Source organism: Oncorhynchus kisutch, linkage group LG12 (genome assembly GCF_002021735.2).
Source record: "Oncorhynchus kisutch isolate 150728-3 linkage group LG12, Okis_V2, whole genome shotgun sequence".
In the NCBI taxonomy this organism is placed as follows: Eukaryota; Metazoa; Chordata; class Actinopteri; order Salmoniformes; family Salmonidae; genus Oncorhynchus; species Oncorhynchus kisutch.
The window spans coordinates 16,923,794-16,944,327 of NC_034185.2; the positions used below are offsets into that span (position 1 = coordinate 16,923,794).

The window sequence follows — 20,534 nt, forward strand, 5'->3', positions numbered from 1 at the left end:
CCAAGTTCTCAAGTCCCCCTACACTCAGGACCAGTCACAATGGCAACCTGCATGGCCCATCCTCTGATTAAAACAAATTCCCCTCCATGTCTACCTGAATTACATCAAATTCTAAGTGTGTGTGTGTGTGTGTTTTTGTCTTTGTTTGTGCTGAGTGTAAATGTAAGTGTGTGAACAAGGGAGGGAGGAAGATGTCAAAGGAGAACATTCAACCCTTTCATATCTACACAGCTCTAGGGGTTTAATAGCAGGCCTGTGCTCTGTAACACCTGTGGATCCCTGGCTCTGTAATACCTGTGGATCACTGGCCCTGTAACACCTGTGGATCCCTGGCTCTGTAACACCTGTGGATCACTGGCCCTGTAACACCTGTGGATCACTGACCCTGTAATACCTGTGGATCACTGGCCCTGTAACACCTGTGGATCACTGGCCCTGTAACACCTGTGGATCACTGGCCCTGTAACACCTGTGGATCACTGGCCCTGTAACACCTGTGGATCACTAGCCCTGTAACACATGTGGATCACTGGCCCTGTAACACCTGTGGATCACTGGCCCTGTAACACCTGTGGATCACTGGCCCTGTAACACCTGTGGATCACTGGCCCTGTAACATCTGTGGATCACTGGCCCTGTAACACCTGTGGATCACTGGCCCTGTAACACCTGTGGATCACGGGCCCTGTAACACCTGTGGATCACGGGCCCTGTAACACCTGTGGATCACTGGTCCTGTAACACCTGTGAATCACTGGCCCTGTAATACCTGTGGATCACTGGCCCTGTAACACCTGTGGATCACTGGCCCTGTAATACCTGTGGATCACTGGCCCTGTAACACCTGTGGATCACTGGCCCTGTAATACCTGTGGATCACAGGTCCTGTAACACCTGTGGATCACTGGCCCTGTAATACCTGTGGATCACTGGCCCTGTAATACCTGTGGATCACTGGCCCTGTAATACCTGTGGATCACTGGCCCTGTAATACCTGTGGATCAATGGCCCTGTAACACAGCTATGGTAGACGGAGGCAAAAAGGCCTTAATTAAGTGCAGAGGATAGTGGGATGGGAAAGTCCAACAACGTCTGATTGAGATAAAAAAAAGATATTGAATTATTACCTTGATCACTACGAACACACATACACACGCACACAGACATGCACACAGATACGCACACAGACACACACCACAGCTGTTCAGCACGATCGTTCCTATCCTGAAGCATAGAAGCAATGGAAACTTCTGAAGCCAATGGAATGTCTATTCCTGTTCAGACGCTGAAGAGGGGAAAGAGAAAGTGAAGAAAGAGAGGAAGAGAGCATGTGACAGAGGGAGGAAAGGGGGAAGTGTTGACTCTGAGATCTACAGCAGTTATGATGTATGGGGCACAGTCGGAGAGAGGAGAGGCAGGGGAAGAACCAATCACCAGACGGAAACCACAGGAACAATGGTGTAACGGCTTTTCCCGAGCGGGATGTGTGTATTACAGGTGGGGGGTGGGGTCACATCTGTTTCCTGAGCACCAGGAGATATCCCCGAGAACATAAAGCTCTGCCCAGATTGCATCCCAAATGGCACCCAATTCCCTAAACAGTGCACTATGTTTGACCAGGGCCTATAGGGAGTAGTGCACTATGTAGGGTATAGGATGCCATTTGGGATGCAAACCTACTAGTCACCTACAGCCAACACTCAACCCTCACTACTTTACAGATAATGTATATTCCCTCTCACGTTGGACATGGTCAAGATCCCAGTTCATTTCCTACAACCACTAAAGCTCTCTTAAAAGATAAGGTCTGGGATACTACCACTAAAGCTCTCTTAAAAGATAAGGTCTGGGATACTACCACTAAAGCTCTCTTAAAAGATAAGGTCCGGGATACTACCACTAAAGCTCTCTTAAAAGATAAGGTCTGGGATACTACCACTAAAGCTCTCTTAAAAGATAAGGTCCGGGATACTACCACTAAAGCTCTCTTAAAAGATAAGGTCTGGGATACAACCACTAAAGCTCTCTTAAAAGATAAGGTCCGGGATACAACCACTAAAGCTCTCTTAAAAGATAAGGTCCGGGATACTACCACTAAAGCTCTCTTAAAAGATAAGGTCCGGGATACTACCACTAAAGCTCTCTTAAAAGATAAGGTCCGGGATACAACCACTAAAGCTCTCTTAAAAGATAAGGTCCGGGATACTACCACTAAAGCTCTCTTAAAAGATAAGGTCCGGGATACTACCACTAAAGCTCTCTTAAAAGATAAGGTCCGGGATACTACCACTAAAGCTCTCTTAAAAGATAAGGTCCGGGATACTACCACTAAAGCTCTCTTAAAAGATAAGGTCCGGGATACTACCACTAAAGCTCTCTTAAAAGATAAGGTCCGGGATACAACCACTAAAGCTCTCTTAAAAGATAACAGGGTCCGGTGTACTACCACCACCTGTTCTGGCACCCAGTCTGTTAATCCGTGCCAATCTGGTGCCCCGTGCCAATCTGTTAACCCGTGCCAATCTGTTAACCCGTGCCAATCTGTTGCCTCGTGCCAGTCTGTTAACACGTGCCAATCTGTTGCCCCGTGCCAGTCTGTTAACCCGTGCCAATCTGTTGCCCTGTTGCCCCTGATAGATTTTGGTTGTGGCATTTTTGTAGCTATTTTGTTTGTTTGTGTTGGCACCTTTCAACACCCCTCATCACATTTATGCACTCAACCACTCATTTACACTACTGATTACTGACTACACACACCATTGTTAATTGTATTTAGGTTACTTAAATTAATAAATATATTTTGTTATTCCTTATCTCCACGTTGTCTCCCTTTTTGTTTAAACTTCGAGCCGATTCGTGACATTGTGCAGTATAGCTAATTCCTATGGTCATTCTTGACAATGACAATGATGGGAGTTGGCAAAATGGCACAAACACAAACATTATTCTTACATCAGCAAAATGTTTAGCATTTGATTCATGACAGAAGGGCACTCCTGTTAGACCATGTGATATCTATAGAGAAAGAAGATTCTCTTCCCCACAGAACCCAACGATGTCCACAGTGGGCCTACCTGCAATCCAGACACAAGTCATGTCAGGACGGTGTATGTAATGGAGTACAGAGGCTTCCTGGTGTGAGGCCATGTCATAGGCAGGGCACGACCAGAGAGAGAGAGAGAGAGAAAGTATTCAAACCCCTTCCCCTTTTCCACATTTTCTTATGTTACATCCTTATTCTAAAATGTATTAAATAAAACAAATTCCTCATCAATCTGCACATAATACACCATAATGACAGACAGGTTATAGAACAGTAATTCATAAAACCAGATACCTTATTTACATACATATTCAGACCCTTTGCTATGAAACGCCAAATTGAGCTCAGGTGCATCCTGTTTCCATTGATCATCCTTGAGATGTTTCTACAACTTGATTGGAGACCACCTGTAGTAAATTCAATTGATTGGACATGATTTGGAAAGGCACACACCTGTCTATACAAGGTCCCACAGTTGACGGTGCTTGTCAAGGCAAAAACCAAGCCATGAGGTTGAAGGAATTGTCCGTAGAGCTCCGAGACAGGATTGTGTCGAGGCACAGATTTGGGGAAGTGTACCAAAAAATGTCTGCAGCATTGACGGTCCCCAAGAACACACTGGCCTCCATCATTCTTAAATGGAAGAAGTTTGGAACCACCAAGACTCTTCCTAGAGCTGGTCGCCCATCTAAACTGAGCAATCGGGGGAGAAGGGCCTTGGTCAGGGATGTGACCAAGAACCCGATTGGACACACTCATCTCTAACCCTGACCCTAACACGTTCATGGGCCTCTTCGGCGCACTCATCTCTAACCCTAACACATTCATGGGCCTCTTCGGCACACTCATCTCTAACCCTAACACGTTCATGGGCCTCTTCGGGCACACTCATTTCTAACCCTAACACGTTCATGGGCCTCTTCGGCACACTCATCTCTAACCCTAACACGTTCATGGGCCTCTTCGGCACACTCATCTCTAACCCTAACACGTTCATGGGCCTCTTCGGCACACTCATCTCTAACCCTAACACGTTCATGGGCCTCTTCGGCACACTCATCCCTAACCCTAACACGTTCATGGGCCTCTTCGGCACACTCATCTCTAACCCTAACACGTTCATGGGCCTCTTCGGCACACTCATCTCTAACCCTAACACGTTCATGGGCCTCTTCGGCACACTCATCTCTAACCCTAACACGTTCATGGGCCTCTTCGGCACACTCATCCCTAACCCTAACCCATGAATGGGTCGCTTCGGCACACTCATCCCTAACCCTAACCCATTAATGGGTCGCTTCGGCACACTCATCCCTAACCCTAACCCATTAATGGGCCGCTTCGGCACACTCATCCCTAACCCTAACCCATTAATGGGTCGCTTGGACACGCTTAAGCTGAGGGAGAGAGAGATGGAGAAAGAGAGAGAGTTAGAGTGTGTGAAAGAGAGAGAGAGGCAGCTGACCGGACATTCTTCCCTAATCCCGGTGTCCTGACCAATGCCAGCCTCTCCCATCCATGGCCCGTTTGGACACGCTCAAGTTGGGCTCGCTCTGGGCTAAATAACAATCGCTCCCCCGAAGGCACAACAAGCTCTTGATGTTTACTATTTTTTACTGTTTATTTTAAATTTTAATTTGACCTTTATTTAACCAGGCAAGTCAGTTAAGAACACATTCTTATTTTCAATGACGGCCTGGGAACAGTGGGTTAACTGCCTGTTCAGGGGCAGAACGACAGATTTGTACCTTGTCAGCTCGGGGGTTTGAACTCGCAACCTTCCGGTTACTAGTCCAATGCTCTAACCACTAGGCTACGCTGCCGAGAACCCTCCAAAAACAAGATGGTAGTTCAAGATACCCCCTAAGATAAAAATGTCAAAGCCACTTGATACCAAGGCACTGGCATAATGCACTGAGTGTTAACAGCTTAACTAAAGTTATCAGAAGGAAAGCTAGTACCAGAAGCACCACCCAGCCTCGGTAGGCCTACTACACATCTAGCCCCACACACTATCACTTCACCAGGATGAATGTTATCATACTGGAATGTGGCCCTTTGGTCTAATTCCCACTTCCAGGGTGACCTAAAATGACATTGCCATTTGGGACATGGGAACGGGAAGTTGACATGCGATCAAACCATGATCAAACTATAGTTATACGATATTTGAATGGATGATTGGACATGACGTTGGTTGATAGTCTGACATCTGTAGATCATATATACACCTAAGGGACTATTCAAATAAAGTGTGACCAAACCTTATGCTCTGATAGGATATGAAGGAAGGTGAGTGGTGATTACTAGACTACTAACCAGAGCACAGAGCAGGTCGACTGCCTCCAGCACCAGTTCCTGGTGTCCAATCCTGGTCACACCCAGTTCTAGCAGGTCCTGGTGGGAGATCTTCAACAGCTGCTCCCCGTCAATCTTCTCACGCTCAAAGTACGGGACATACTGCTGTAGGCTGTCGTTCAGGCCTGGGAAAGATAGATAATGAGAGATAGAAAGAGAGAGGGGGAGGAGGTAGAGAGAGAGAGAGAGAGAGAGAGAGAGAGAGAGAGAGAGAGAGAGAGAGAGAGAGAGAGAAAGAAAGAGGGAGAGAGAGGTAGAGAGGGATAAAGAGAGAGGTAGAGAGAGAGAGGGATAAAGAGAGAGGTATAGGGGGAGAGAGAGAGACAGATGTAAGACAAAGAGCTTCTTTCAGAGTCCAAGACCTGTTATGATACCACACAAGTGTTGAAGAAAACACTGGTAGTGAGTCAATACAAGCTGTTTACCAGTCCATCACTCAGGCATTTCTCAGGATCGCACTGTCCAGCAATAACCAGAATCAAACTGATCTCTGACCACAAGAGACCACACATCTAGCCACCCAGAATCAAACTGATCTATGACCACTAGTGACCACACATCTAACCAGCCAGAATTCCACACCGTACACATAGCAGCAGCGGTTACGACCATCACATACAGCATCTCATCTGATGTTCAAACATTCTGACCCAAACGACATTAACAACTGGTCCCCAAAATGGACATGTTTGTAAATAGTGAATTAAAAAGCAACTGCCACCACATGGGACCATTAAAATCCCAGACAACCATTGCTCCGTTTGGCCTGGAATGCCGCGCTATGCCACAGATGACTCACTTTGAAACTGTGTCCCAAATGGCACCATATTTCTTAAGGGGACATAGGGAATATGGTGCCATAGTGCACTACTTTTGACCAGGGGACATAGGGAATAGGGTGCCATAGTGCACTACTTTTGACCAGGGGGCATAGGGAATAGGGTGCCATTTGGGACAGATCTCCAGAGTTTACGGAGCAGACGCCTCTTAACTAGCCTCTAATGTGTTGCCTTCTGCTACCTTTGTGTTAGCACAAGCCTTTGTGTTAGCACAAGCTAACACTAAAGCACTCTGGTTAATCTTTACACAACCAAAGTAATGTTTATAAGTGTTTTGACCTTTCACGAGGATAGAAGTGCTAAATATTAGATGAAATGCTCATTCTAAATGGTTGGGGAAAGAAATTAGCCCTGTGCCATTGGGTGGAGATGTAGGTGGGCGGAAAGTAATGCATGGGTCAGCTGACAAGGCTTTATGTGTTGTCTATACGGATGTGATGAAGGGATAAGGTAACTAGCATGCAGGATCACGTTTCAGACACCTGAGGAGGGCAATAATCTCTCTCAACAGCAAGAGATGGCCAGCCAAAGTCACGCTACACAGCCCACCACCTGTTAATGATGACACACAACAGGTGAATCCCAAACGGCCAGAGCCCATCAAAAGTAATGCAAGATTCTCAGATTAATTTACAGTCATAAAACATTTGTATCATTCTTCAACTAGATTTAACCTCAACCTTCTTGGGGTTTGGCTCAGTCCAATGTTGGGACAAACCTCAAAGCCCAACTAAACTCTTGCTTTGTGTGGATTACAATGTTGAAATACTGTATGTCAAAACATCTCTGTCTTCCTGCTTTAGGAATGCTATTCAAAAAGAAAGACTTGTTGACTATTCCAGCTGAGCGTTAATGACTTAACAGTCCCCACACACATTAAATATTTACATTGAGAGATCTGTGACCAGGGAAAGTATGTTGCTATCAGTAACAGTATACTGTACCTTCAAAAAGACACCAAACAACTGGTGCAGTTGGATGTCGATACAGACGTACATTAGGATCTTAATTTTAGCCCGTTTGCTACAGCATGAAAATAATCCTGCAGCGTACAATTGTATAGTTTGTTTATCATGCTTTCACATAATGTGTACAACCACCACCGCAACATCTTCTCTCAATGGATACATGTAGCAGCAGCTCTTAGATCATCAACACATCCGCTCAGTGTGAAAGCCCCTCAACACATCTGCTCAGTGTGAAAGCCCCTCAACACATCTGCTCAGTGTGAAAGCCCCTTAACACAACCGCTCAGTGTGAAAGCCCCTCAACACATCTGCTCAGTGTGAAAGCCCCTCAACACATCTGCTCAGTGTGAAAGCCCCTCAACACATCTGCTCAGTGTGAAAGCCCCTTAACACAACCGCTCAGTGTGAAAGCCCCTCAACACATCCGCTCAGTGTGAAAGCCCCTTAACACAACCGCTCAGTGTGAAAGCCCCTCAACACATCTGCTCAGTGTGAAAGCCCCTCAACACATCTGCTCAGTGTGAAAGCCCCTTAACACAACCGCTCAGTGTGAAAGCCCCTCAACACATCCGCTCAGTGTGAAAGCCCCTCAACACATCCGCTCAGTGTGAAAGCCCCTTAACACAACCGCTCAGTGTGAAAGCCCCTCAACACATCTGCTCAGTGTGAAAGCCCCTCAACACATCTGCTCAGTGTGAAAGCCCCTCAACACATCTGCTCAGTGTGAAAGCCTCTTAACACATCTGCTCAGTGTGAAAGCCTCTTAACACACTGTACATTTCACATGTGAAAACACGCCAAAAAATAGTCAGCCAAATGAAAAGTCTTCTAGTCTGGACACAGATCATGCCCGACCTACTCCCAAATTCTGTGGCTAACAGGCATATAGCAGAGTAGGGGGGGGGGGGGGGGTAATTTCTCATGGTTTTGTTACAAATGAGGGAATGGTGCAACCCTTTCTCTCTTTACTACCCTTCTTCCCATGAAGTATTCACAGCTCTGGCCCTCTGGCCTCACAACCAATGAACTGACAGTGGACTAGCCGTTTGTGTACAAAAGGCAGTAGCACTGTACGACTCTATTGCTTTTACACTGACCAACCTCTTTAACAGACAGAAGCATCTTAATTGTTTTCACTGCTCTATTGACAGTTGACAATAGCCCAAGATTATACAAATGGCTCCAACTTGAGACAGCCCTTTAGGTAACTATGAGAACTTGATAAATTAGAACTCTGAATTCCCCCGTTGACCAGTAAAATCAATGATCATGTTTTATCTCTTCTCTATGCATGTTCACAAAAACAGTGTTATAAAGTAGTCTTGAACGGTTTATGATGATGGAAATAACCCCATTAAAGGATGAACCATGTAGTTCCTAAACTCTTACAACAAAAGGGATCTTTGGCTATCCCCATAGGAACCAAAAGGGATCTCAGCCTCCAGCCTCCAGCCTCCAGCCTCTCAGCCTCCAGTATTTATGCTGCAGTAGTTTATGTGTCGGGGGGCTGGGGTCAGTTTGTTATATCTGGAGTACTTCTCCTGTCCTATTCGGTGTCCTGTGTGAATCTAAGTGTGCATTCTCTAATTCTCTCCTTCTCTCTTTCTTTCTCTCTCTCGGAGGACCTGAGCCCTAGGACCATGCCCCAGGACTACCTGACATGATGACTCCTTGCTGTCCCCAGTCCACCTGGCCATGCTGCTGTTCCAGTTTCAACTGACCTGAGCCCTAGGACCATGCCCCAGGACTACCTGACATTATGACTCCTTGCTGTCCCCAGTCTACCTGGCCATGCTGCTGCTCCAGTTTCAACTTCCACCTGACTGTGCTGCTGCTCTAGTTTCAACTGTTCTGCCTTATTATTATTCGACCATGCTGGTCATTTATGAACATTGAACATCTTGGCCATGTTCTGTTATAATCTCCACCCGGCACAGCCAGAAGAGGACTGGCCACCCCACATAGCCTGGTTCCTCTCTAGGTTTCTTCCTAGGTATTGGCCTTTCTAGGGAGTTTTTCCTAGCCACCGTGCTTCTACACCTGCATTGCTTGCTGTTTGGGGTTTTAGGCTGAGTTTCTGTACACCACTTTGAGATATCTGCTGATGTACGAAGGGCTATATAAATAAATTTGATTTGATTTGATTTGATCTTCGGCTATCCCCATAGGAACCAAAAGTGATCTTTGGCTATCCCCATAGGAATCAAAAGGGATCTTCGGCTATCCCCATAAGAATCAAAAGGGATCTTCGGCTATCCCCATAGGAATCTAAAGGGATCTTCGGCTATCCCCATAGGAACCAAAAGGGATCTTTGGCTATCCCCATAGGAACCAAAAGGGATCTTCGGCTATCCCCAGAGGAATCAAAAGGGATCTTCGGCTATCCCCATAGGAATCAAAAGGGATCTTCGGCTATCCCCATAGGAATCAAAAGGGATCTTCGGCTATCCCCATAGGAATCAAAAGGGATCTTCAGCTATCCCCATAGGAATCAAAAGGGCTCTTCGGCTGTCCCCATAGGAATCAAAAGGGATCTTCGGCTATCCCCATAGGAACCAAAAGGGATCTTTGGCTATCCCCATAGGAACCAAAAGGGATCTTCGGCTATCCCCATAGGAACCAAAAGGGATCTTCGGCTATCCCCATAGCAACCAAAAGGGATCTTCGGCTATCCCCATAGGAATCAAAAGGGATCTTCGGCTATCCCCATAGGAATCAAAAGGGATCTTCGGCTATCCCCATAGGAATCAAAAGGGACCTTCGGCTATCCCCATAGGAACCCAAAGGGAACTTTGGCTATCCCCATAGGAACCAAAAGGGATCTTCGGCTATCCCCATTAGGAATCAAAAGGGATCTTCGGCTATCCCCATAGGAATCAAAAGGGATCTTCGGCTATCCCCATAGGAATCAAAAGGGATCTTCGGCTATCCCCATAGGAATCAAAAGGGCTCTTCGGCTGTCCCCATAGGAATCAAAAGGGATCTTCGGCTATCCCCATAGGAACCAAAAGGGATCTTCGGCTATCCCCATAGGAACCAAAAGGGATCTTCGGCTATCCCCATAGGAACCAAAAGGGATCTTCGGCTATCCCCATAGGAATCAAAAGGGATCTTTGGCTATCCCCATAGGAACCAAAAGGGATCTTTGGCTATCCCCATAGGAACCAAAAGGGATCTTCAGCTGTCCCCATAGGAACCAAAAGGGATCTTCGGCTATCCTCAAAGGAACCAAAAGGGATCTTCGGCTATCCAAATAGAAACCAAAAGGGATCTTCGGCTATCCCCATAGGAACCAAAAGGGATCTTCGGCTATCCCCATAGGAATCAAAAGGGATCTTCGGCTATCCCCATAGGAACCAAAAGGGATCTTTGGCTATCCCCATAGGAACCAAAAGGGATCTTCGGCTATCCCCATAGGAATCAAAAGGGATCTTCGGCTATCCCCATAGGAATCAAAAGGGATCTTCGGCTATCCCCATAGGAACCAAAAGGGATCTTTGGCTATCCCCATAGGAACCAAAAGGGATCTCCGGCTATCCCCATAGGAATCAAAAGGGATCTTCGGCTATCCCCATAGGAATCAAAAGGGATCTTCGGCTATCCCCATAGGAACCAAAAGGGATCTTCGGCTATCCCCATAGGAACCAAAAGGGATCTTCGGCTATCCCCATAGGAACCAAAAGGGATCTTCGGCTATCCCCATAGGAACCAAAAGGGATCTTCGGCTATCCCCATAGGAACCAAAAGGGATCTTCGGCTATCCAAATAGAAACCAAAAGGGATCTTCGGCTATCCCCATAGGAACCAAAAGGGATCTTCGGCTATCCCCATAGGAACCAAAAGGGATCGACCTGTAACCAGAAAGGGCTTGTCAAATAGTTCTCTTTATGAAGAACCCTTATTGGTTCTAGATAGAACATTTATTTCTAAGAGTGTATGAATATTGACCTCATCTGATTATGGAGATTGATGCAAAGGAGAAGTGGGTTACTGAGAAAATGGTTGAGGTCAGTAAACTCTTGTGCATGACTCAGGCTGCAATCACATTCCACAGAAAAATCCAGTTAATCATTTATCGGAAACATAAAAACAAACAAAACCCAGACACGTCCAGAATTTGGTTGCTTTCCTCCTCAAGTGTTTCACTTTCCTTGCCTAGTAAACCATCTTCGATGTGTTTCGCTAGACTGTGTTGTGAGTGGTAACATTTAACCAACCAACTGTGATATGTGTGTTAACAAGCTAGCAGCATGCATCCTGTCTATATTCAATAGGTTTGATAGATTGGACATTGAACTGAGGTGTACGCTGCCTCTGGCTTGTTCATCACATCACACAAAGGCACGTGTTGTGCCGTCTGGGGTAGACAGGCAATAAATGAGTGGAGTTTGGACCTGCACAGCTGGAATATTTACTTTTTTAAATGGACTTCATCCTTCACAACAGAACAGAGGTGGTTGTTGTCGTCATTCGAAAGGAATTGAGAGTGGTTCTAAAGCATTCAGACTATTTATAGACTCCACCAACCCATTCAGAAAGGAGAGGAAATAACCTATCTCAGGAAAACAGAGGAAAAAGTATTTCCTTGACCACACAAAACAATTGTGTGTGTGTGTGTGTGTGTGTGTGTGTGTGTGTGTGTGTGTGTGTGTGTGTGTGTGTGTGTGTGTGTGTGTGTGTGTGTGTGTGTGTGTGTGTGTGTGTGTGTGTGAGTGTGTGTGTGAGTGTGTGTGTTCTGGGAAAAATCCAGAATTAGTGTAATAGTAGCCTATCCTATCAAAACAACCAGTGACAGACAGTGCCTACTCTTCACAGATCTCTCCAACATTTGGGGACTAGCAAAGAGGTTACAGGGTTGCCTTATGTACTGTAACAGGGTTAATTAATGGCATGTTTGTTCCCATGGAAACCCTTCTTCTGACTGATATAAACTGGATGGGGACACTGTGTCCCTAGTGGCATCCTATTCCCTATATATTGAACTACTTTTGAACAGAGCCCTATTGCACTTCAGCATGCCACTTGAGACTCTGAAGAGAAAGCTTCCATGCCCTGCTATTTTGAGGAATGATTAGACATAAAACTGAGTCATAATAATAATACTAAATGAATAACAGCCTCTCCTATCTATGTTCCTATGTACGTCAGAGAAACTAATGGTAACACGTAACCAGGATGTATGGTTCTGAGTGAGTCAGTTCAGGCCAACCATCAGTGCTTGGTGATAATGTGGTCAAGCATTAGTGTGTCCTGCGTGGTGATAATGTGGTCAACCAAATCAAATCAAACCTTATTTGTCACGTGCCGAATACAACAAGTGTAGACCTTACCGTGAAATGCTTACTTATAAGCCCTTAACCAACAGTGCAGTTCAAGAAGAGTTAAGAAAATATTTACCAAATATAAAGTAAAAAATTAACACAATAATGAGGCTATATACAGGGGGTACCGGTACGAAGTCAGTGTGAGGGGGTACAGGTTAGTTGAGGTATTTTGTAAATGTAGGTAGGGGTGAAGTGAAGGGGTGAAGTGACTATGCATAGATAATAAACAGCAAGTAGCAGCAGTGTAAAAACAAGGTGGGTGGGGGGGGGGGGGCAATGTAAATAGTCCAGTGGCCATTTGATTAATTGTTCAACAGTCTTATGGATTGGGGGTAGAAGCTGTTAAGGGACCTTTTGGACCTAGACTTGGCGCTACGGTACCGCTTGTCCTGGATGGCAGGAAGCTTGGCCCCAGTGATGTACTGGGCAGTTCGCACTACCATCTGTAGCGCCTTACAGTCAGATGCCGAGCAGTTGCCATACCAGGCGGTGATGCAACTGGTCAGGAAGCTCTCAATAGTGCAGCTGTAGAAGTTTTGAGGATCTGGGGACCCATGCCAAATCTTTTCAGTCTCCTGAGGGGGAAAAGGCTTTGTAGTGCCCTCGTCACGACTGTCTTGGTGTGTTTGGACCATTATTTGGTGATGTGGACACCAAGGATCTTGAAACTCTCCACCCGCTCTACTACAGCCCTGTCGATGTGAATGTGGGCCTGTTCGGCCTGCCTTTTCCTGTAGTCCACGATTAGCTCCTTTGTCTTGCTCACATTGAGGGAGAGGTTGTTGTCCTGGCACCACACTGCCAGTTCTCTGACCTCCTCCCTATAGGCTGTCTCATCGTTGTCAGTGATCAGGCCTACCTGATCTACCGCCGTCAGCAAACTTAATGATGGTGTTGGAGTCGTGTTTGACCACACAGTCATGGGTAAACAAGGAGTACAGGAGGTGACTAAGTACACACCCCTGAGGGGTCCCAGTGTTGAGGATCACCGTGGCAGACGTGTTGTTGCCACATGGGGAGGCCCGTCAGGAAGTCCAGGATCCAGTTGCAGAGGGAGGTGTTTAGTCCCAGAGTCCTTAGCTTAGTGATGAACTTTGAGGGCATTATGGTGATGAACGCTGAGCTGTAGTCAATGAACAGCATTCTCACATAGGTGTTCCTTTTGTCCAGGTAGGAAAGGGCAGTGTGGAGTGCAATAGAGATTGAGATTGCATCATCTGTGGATCTGTTGATGCGGTATGCGATTCACCATTAGTGTGTACTGCGTAGTGATAATGTGGTCACCCATTAGTGTGTACTGCGTAGTGATAATGCTGTCGACCATTCGTGTGTACTGCATAGCGATAATGCGGTCAACCATTAGTGTGTACTGCGTAGTGATAATGCTGTCAACCATTAGTGTGTACTGCGTAGTGATAATGCTGTCAACCATTAGTGTGTACTGTGTAGTGATAATGCTGTCAACCATTAGTGTGTACTGCATAGTGATAATGCTGTCAACCATCAGTGTGTACTGTGTAGTGATAATGCTGTCAACCATTAGTGTGTACTGCGTAGTGATAATGCTGTCAACCATTAGTGTGTACTGCGTAGTGATAATGTGGTCAACCATTAGTGTGTACTGCGTAGTGATAATGTGGTCAACCATTAGTGTGTACTGCGTAGTGATAATGTGGCCAACCATTAGTATAGCATCATGCCAATAAGTTGTTTAGTACATCTGTTACATGTAAATGCAGCTGCCTATCCCGACTATCTTCCTTTATTCAATACAATTACTTTGAAGACGTTCTGGTGGTGTCATTAAGCTGTAATCAATTTAAACAACATGACCTTGTAGTCATTAGTGACCAGTGGTGACACATAACTGCAACCGGTAGGTAAGTGTATGTGACGTGTCACCCTATTTATTTGACCTGTATTTAACTAGGCAAGTCAGTTAAGAACAAATTCTTATTTTCAATGACGGCCTAGGAACAGTGGGTTAACTGCCTGTTCAGGGGCAGAATGACAGATTTGTGGACTGTGGTAGTAGGTGGAAGAGTCTTATAACGCAGACTCAGGTGTCTCCAAGATGAAACTTGGGTTGCATCCTAAATGGAACCCTATTCCGGAACCCTATTCCCTATAGTGCGCTACTTTTGACCCATGGGGCTAAGGTCAAAAGTAGTGCACTATATAGGGAATAGAGTGCCCTTTGGGACACACACTTGGAGTCCTCCTCCTCCCTCTAAACAAGCACATAAACTGGATGCTCCTGTCCTGTGGGAAGAAGTTTCATACAGTCTTCCTTATCCAAAAGACATACAGTCTTCCTTATCCAAAAGACATACAGTCTTCCTTATCCAAAAGACATACAGTCTTCCTTATCCAAAAGACATAGTCTTCCTTATCCAAAAGACATACAGTCTTCCTTATCCAAAAGACATACAGTCTTCCTTATCCAAAAGACATACAGTCTTCCTTATCCAAAAGACATACAGTCTTCCTTATCCAAAAGACATACAGTCTTCCTTATCCAAAAGACATAGTCTTCCTTATCCAAAAGACATACAGTCTTCCTTATCCAAAAGACATACAGTCTTCCTTATCCAAAAGACATACAGTCTTCCTTATCCAAAAGACATACAGTCTTCCTTATCCAAAAGACATACAGTCTTCCTTATCCAAAAGACATAGTCTTCCTTATCCAAAAGACATACAGTCTTCCTTATCCAAAAGACATACAGTCTTCCTTATCCAAAAGACATACAGTCTTCCTTATCCAAAAGACATAGTCTTCCTTATCCAAAAGACATACAGTCTTCCTTATCCAAAAGACATACAGTCTTCCTTATCCAAAAGACATACAGTCTTCCTTATCCAAAAGATATACAGTCTTCCTTATCCAAAAGACATAGTCTTCCTTATCCAAAAGACATACAGTGAGTGTGTTATGTCACGCCCAAATGAAAAATATCAAAAGGGCAAATCTATATTTATCTAATAGAATAAGGATAACCGCTTGATAACAACCATTAGTTCAAAGTTATTAATGTATGCCTTTCTTTTCTTCAGTAAATAACTCAACAGAATTGGCAGTTGCATAACCTAAATCTATAGTCTTGAATCTTGATTTTCAATCAATCACAATCATCCTCTATAATCGCACCTGCCAGAAGAGCATGGGAAAATGCAGACTTGCCTGAGCGTGTTTCTCACTAATGTTTACTTCTACTGTATCTGAGTTATACATTTTCAAAGTTCATCTCATATATAAGGGGCAGGATATATAAAACATACTATTTTTTACTGTTCATTGTCAATTATTTCCCTGATATTACTATTATTACACTGGTTATTTATATGTTTATAAAAATGATAAAAAATCTAATCAAATCAAAATAAATTGTCACATGAGCAGGTGTAGACCTTAAAGTGAAATGCTTACTTACAAGCTCTTAACCAACAATGCTTTAAGAAGTTTTAAGAAAAATAATTGTTAAGTAAAAAATAGATAAGTAAAAAATATAAAATAAAAGTAACAAATAATTAAACAGCAGCAGTAAAATAACAATAGCAAGAGTACAGAGTCAATGTGGGGGGGCACCAGTTGAGGTAATTGAGGTAATATGTACATGTAGGTAGAGTTAAAGTGACTATGTATAGATAATAAACAGAGAGTAGCAGCAGCGTAAAAGAGGGGTCTGGGTAGCTCTTTGATTAGCTGTTCAGAAGTCTTATGGCTTGGGGGTAGAAGCTGTTAAATAGCCTTTTGGACCTAGACTTGGCGCTCCAGTACCGCTTGCCGTGCGGTAGCAGAGAGAACAGTCTATGAATAGAGTGGCTGGAGTCTTTGACAATTTTTAGGGCCTTCCTCTGATACCGCCTGGTATAAAGGTCCTGGATGGCAGGAAGCTTGGCCCAAGTGATGTACTGGGCCATACGCACTACCCTCTGTCGTGCCTTGTGGTCAGAGCCTGAGAAGTTGCTCTGCCAGGCAGTGAAGCAAGCAGTAAGGATGCTTCCTAAATACCTGACAGACAGCTTCAAAAAATTATGTCACTATATTTACACGCATTTGAAGGTATGCCAAGAAAGATCTGAGATATAGCTAATTGAAATATTGACAGCCCAAAAACAAGCGGCATATGGCATTCATAACATGCAACACATCAGCCCTCGATAGACGGCTTGGGTTCTTTCACTGGGACAACCCTCCTAGGACAATTAAAGGAAGACAGCAGTACCATCTGAATAAAGACAGCTTCCTTCATTGCCATCTACTAGATGCTAATTCAAGGGGCTCTGATGCTCCACTCTTCTTAATGGGGTGAGCTGCTAACAGGTCAAGTGTATCATAATGTCATCAATCACAGCTTAACGACACATCAATATGAACGCATGCCGTAAATGCTGACACAATGGCCATGCAGGGGTTGTGTGGAATGTACTGTCAGATCCTCTACAGACGCTGTCTCATCTAGGGTTGCAAAGGGTCAGGAACCTTTCGGTAAATTTCCGGAATTTGCCCAGAAATTTTCCATGGGAAGTGTAGCCTGGGAATTTAGGGAAATTCGCTTAAATTAATCAAAAAAGATAGCTTGTAACAGTGAACCTTTTTTGTGGGATACACATAAAGCAATTATAGGTCTTGTGGCATATTTTAGTTAAACTATCCCCAATTCAATGGAATTGCAACCCTCTGCATGCACAATGCATTCTTCCATCACATGCACTCTTCCATCTCATGTACAGCTGATTCTCAAGATCTTGCACACTAATGAGATGCTATTGAGCCCACACCACTACACTGTCTGGGCCAAGGACTACATGCTTTCTGGTAAGTTTTGATTATAATACTGGGTGGGGTGAATATATTTTATAAGACATACAATTACTTTTTGTTAACTAGTAAATAGTAGCCTACAGTAAAGTGTGTTTAAATCATTGTTAACTTGTTAAGAATTTCTGCTAGTTAGTTTTTGCTACCATGTGGGTTTTAGCTTGCTTGAGCCTGATAACTGAGGAGTGTTAATTCACCTGTTTAGATACATGTTACATTTGAAAACATTTATCTTACAAAGCAGTTGTTTAATTAAACTGCTTAACTATTTATCTGTACATGGAATTGTATTTTTATTTATTTTATTCATTGTTTTCTAATCTTTACAGGAAAATGCCACGGCACTATCTGATGTGTGGAGACATTTCACTGCAGCTAATGTAGAAGGAAAAGCTATGTACATTTGCAAATACTGTGCCAAAGCATATGTGAAGAATGCAACAAAGATGCAGAATCATCTGGCCAAGTGCATAAAGTTCCCTCAGCACTCACAACAAGCCACCTCTGACAAAAGTTTCTCTACTTCTATTTGAGGTGAAAATGATGAATCAGACACCTTATCGATAGCAACAGCTCATGGTCCTCCTGGAATCAGAAGTTATTTTGACCTAATGGAGGAACGTAGTAAGAGAAATGCTGATGAATGTCTTGCTCAAGCTGTGTATGCAACTGGTTCACCTCTGATGCCCAATGTGTGTTGGAAAAGATTTCTGAATGTTCTTCACCCAGCATACACCCCTCCAACCAAACATGCTTTATCTACTAATTTCCTGGATGCAGAGTTCAACAGAGTTCAAGTGAATGTCAAGCAAATCATAGAGAAAGCATACTGTATTGCAATCATCTCTGATGGGAGGTCGAATGTTCGTGGGCAAGGAATAATTAACTACATCATCTCCACCCCTCAACCAGTATTCTACAAGAGCACAGACACAAGGGACAACAGACACACCGGTCTCTACATTACAGATGAGTTGAAGGCAGTCATCAATGACCTTGGGTCACAGAAGATATTTGCACTGGTGACAGACAATGCTGTGAACATGAAGGCTGCTTGGTCTAAAGTGGAGGAGTCCTACCCTCATGCATTGAATCTGCTCCTCAAGGACATCATGGCACTGAAAACAATGGATACACTCTACAAGAGAGCCAAGGAAATGGTTAGGTAGGTGAAGGGTCATCAAGTTATAGCAGCAATCTACCTCACTGAGCACAGTGAGAAGAATAAGAGCACCACACTGAAGCTGCCCAGCGACATCCGTTAGGGTGGTGTTGTCATCATGTTTGACTGTCGCCTGGAGGGGAAGGAGTCTCTCCAAGAAATGGCCATATCCCAGTCTGCTGATATGGACAGCCCCATCAAGAGGATCCTCCTGGATGATGTATTTTGGAAGAGAGTGGAAAGCAGCCTGAAACTCCTGAAACCTATAGCAGTAGCCATTGCACGGATTGAGGGAGACAATGCCATCCTGTCTGATGTTCAGACTCTGCTTGCAGATGTAAGAGAAGAAATCCGTACTGCCCTGCCCACTTCACTGTTGTTCCAAGCAGAGGAAACTGCAGTTATGAAATACATCAAAAAGCTGAAGACTTCTGCCTGAAACCCATACACGCTGCAGCGTGCATGTTGGACCCCAAGTATGTTGGGATGAGCATCCTGTTTGGTGCAGAGCTCAACAAGGCCTACTGTATGGTGTCATCACTACCGTGTCTCTCCACCTTGCCCTGGATGAGGGCAAGGTTCTTGGCAGTCCTTCAATATTCCCTTTCTTTTGTTGTTCAGTGAAATCATCCCATGTGAAGAGTCAACTCATTTAATTAAAGTTCAATTCGTAACTATTTTTTTTTAAATTTCTATTGGAAGGATTTAATCATTTGCAATTATGTCTACTGGACATCCATGATATCAAAATGATAGTTTTAGGCATGTTTTGCGGCTATACAGTGTTTGTTTAGATTTACAATGTTTACAACCATTGGAGTAAAACAAGCTTATATGTTGGGTTCTGATGGGGTTGAACTAAGCTCATTATGCATTCATGGGTTATATTCTTCAAGAATCAATGGATATAATTAATTTCCAAGTTTAAAAAAAATTGATGTAGAAACTGCAGATTGACCCTTTTAAGGTAGCCTACCAGTGAGTTCATAAAAGGTGACCGTCGAGCTTTGGTTGTCAAAAGCACATAGTGAGCACATGTACGTTAAGGTAAACATAAACCCTTCTCCCCGTTGGCACACAATTTCCTTTCATCATCAAATGTAATTTTAAAATGGCTTTAAAGATGAGACTTAATAGCTGCCCAAAACAAGCAATAAAACACAATGTTACCAAGTAACCTAACCTAACGACACCTAGGCTGCTTCTAATAGATACCGATTTACAAATAGCAACAAAAGTTGCACATTTGACACAATTCACTCATTCTCACTCAACATTCTCAATACGGGGCAATTTTGAATTGAACGTTGTTGGTTACTTAAACCAATGAAAATCAAATCAAATTGTATTTGTAACATTCTTCGTCAACAACAGGTGTAGCCTAACATTGATACGCTTACTTACGGCCCTTCCCAACAATCCCGAGAGAAAAAAACAACATAATTAAAGCAGAAAGTTTGACAATTAATTAATTAACAGGCAATTAACTATGCAATAGCCGAACAACGAATTATATAGCTAAAGTGAAACAAACATAGGCTATTCAAAAAATATATTACCCATTAGGCTAATGTAATGTTAACAGTGTATGTTAGAATTAGGAAGGTTTATCAACTCACCTCTTATCCAATCTACAACTTGTTTAGAAGTCCACTTTGTTATGGGATCCATCTTTGAAATGGTGCTCTCTGAAATTGAACCGGCTTTTTTTCTTTGTCTTTTAGGTTAGCTTAGATGAAAAATCAGTAATTCCACATAGTAGGCATAATAGACATGTAACTACGACGAAATGACATGAACATAGTCCTATCACGCACGTCTCTCCCCATACAGCCAGGATGACAGACCGATCCCATGTGGGGAAACAACAAGTTTACAGTGGAGCGGGGCAAACCTGAGAAGGGGCGGGAGTATCCGATTACAGATCAGGTCATCAACCCTATTCTACTAAAACCGTTACATATATCAATTCTACTAGAGTCTATTGCAGGCAAATAGCGAAGTTTATTGTGAAA

The 20,534-nt window shown here is 43.9% G+C and overlaps 1 protein-coding gene across 3 annotated transcripts in view; it reads right to left on the bottom strand.

Annotated features, from left to right (window-relative positions):
• Positions 1 to 20,400, bottom strand: part of LOC109900608 (connector enhancer of kinase suppressor of ras 3) — a 40,210-nt gene extending 19,810 nt beyond the window's left edge. Inside the window, exons 1-2 of one of the 3 annotated variants that reach the window (XM_031836997.1) lie at positions 20,139 to 20,400; positions 5,363 to 5,526 (exon numbers count right to left, since the gene is read on the bottom strand). In XM_031836997.1, the coding sequence (XP_031692857.1) occupies positions 5,363 to 5,526; positions 20,139 to 20,190 (216 nt within the window). In that variant the 5' untranslated portion in view covers positions 20,191 to 20,400. Of the gene's footprint in view, positions 1 to 3,074; positions 3,194 to 5,362; positions 5,527 to 20,138 lie in introns of those variants that run through there. The other 2 variants (XM_031836996.1, XM_031836998.1) reach the window with 2 other exon arrangements.
• Between the last annotated feature and the right edge of the window lie 134 nt (positions 20,401 to 20,534).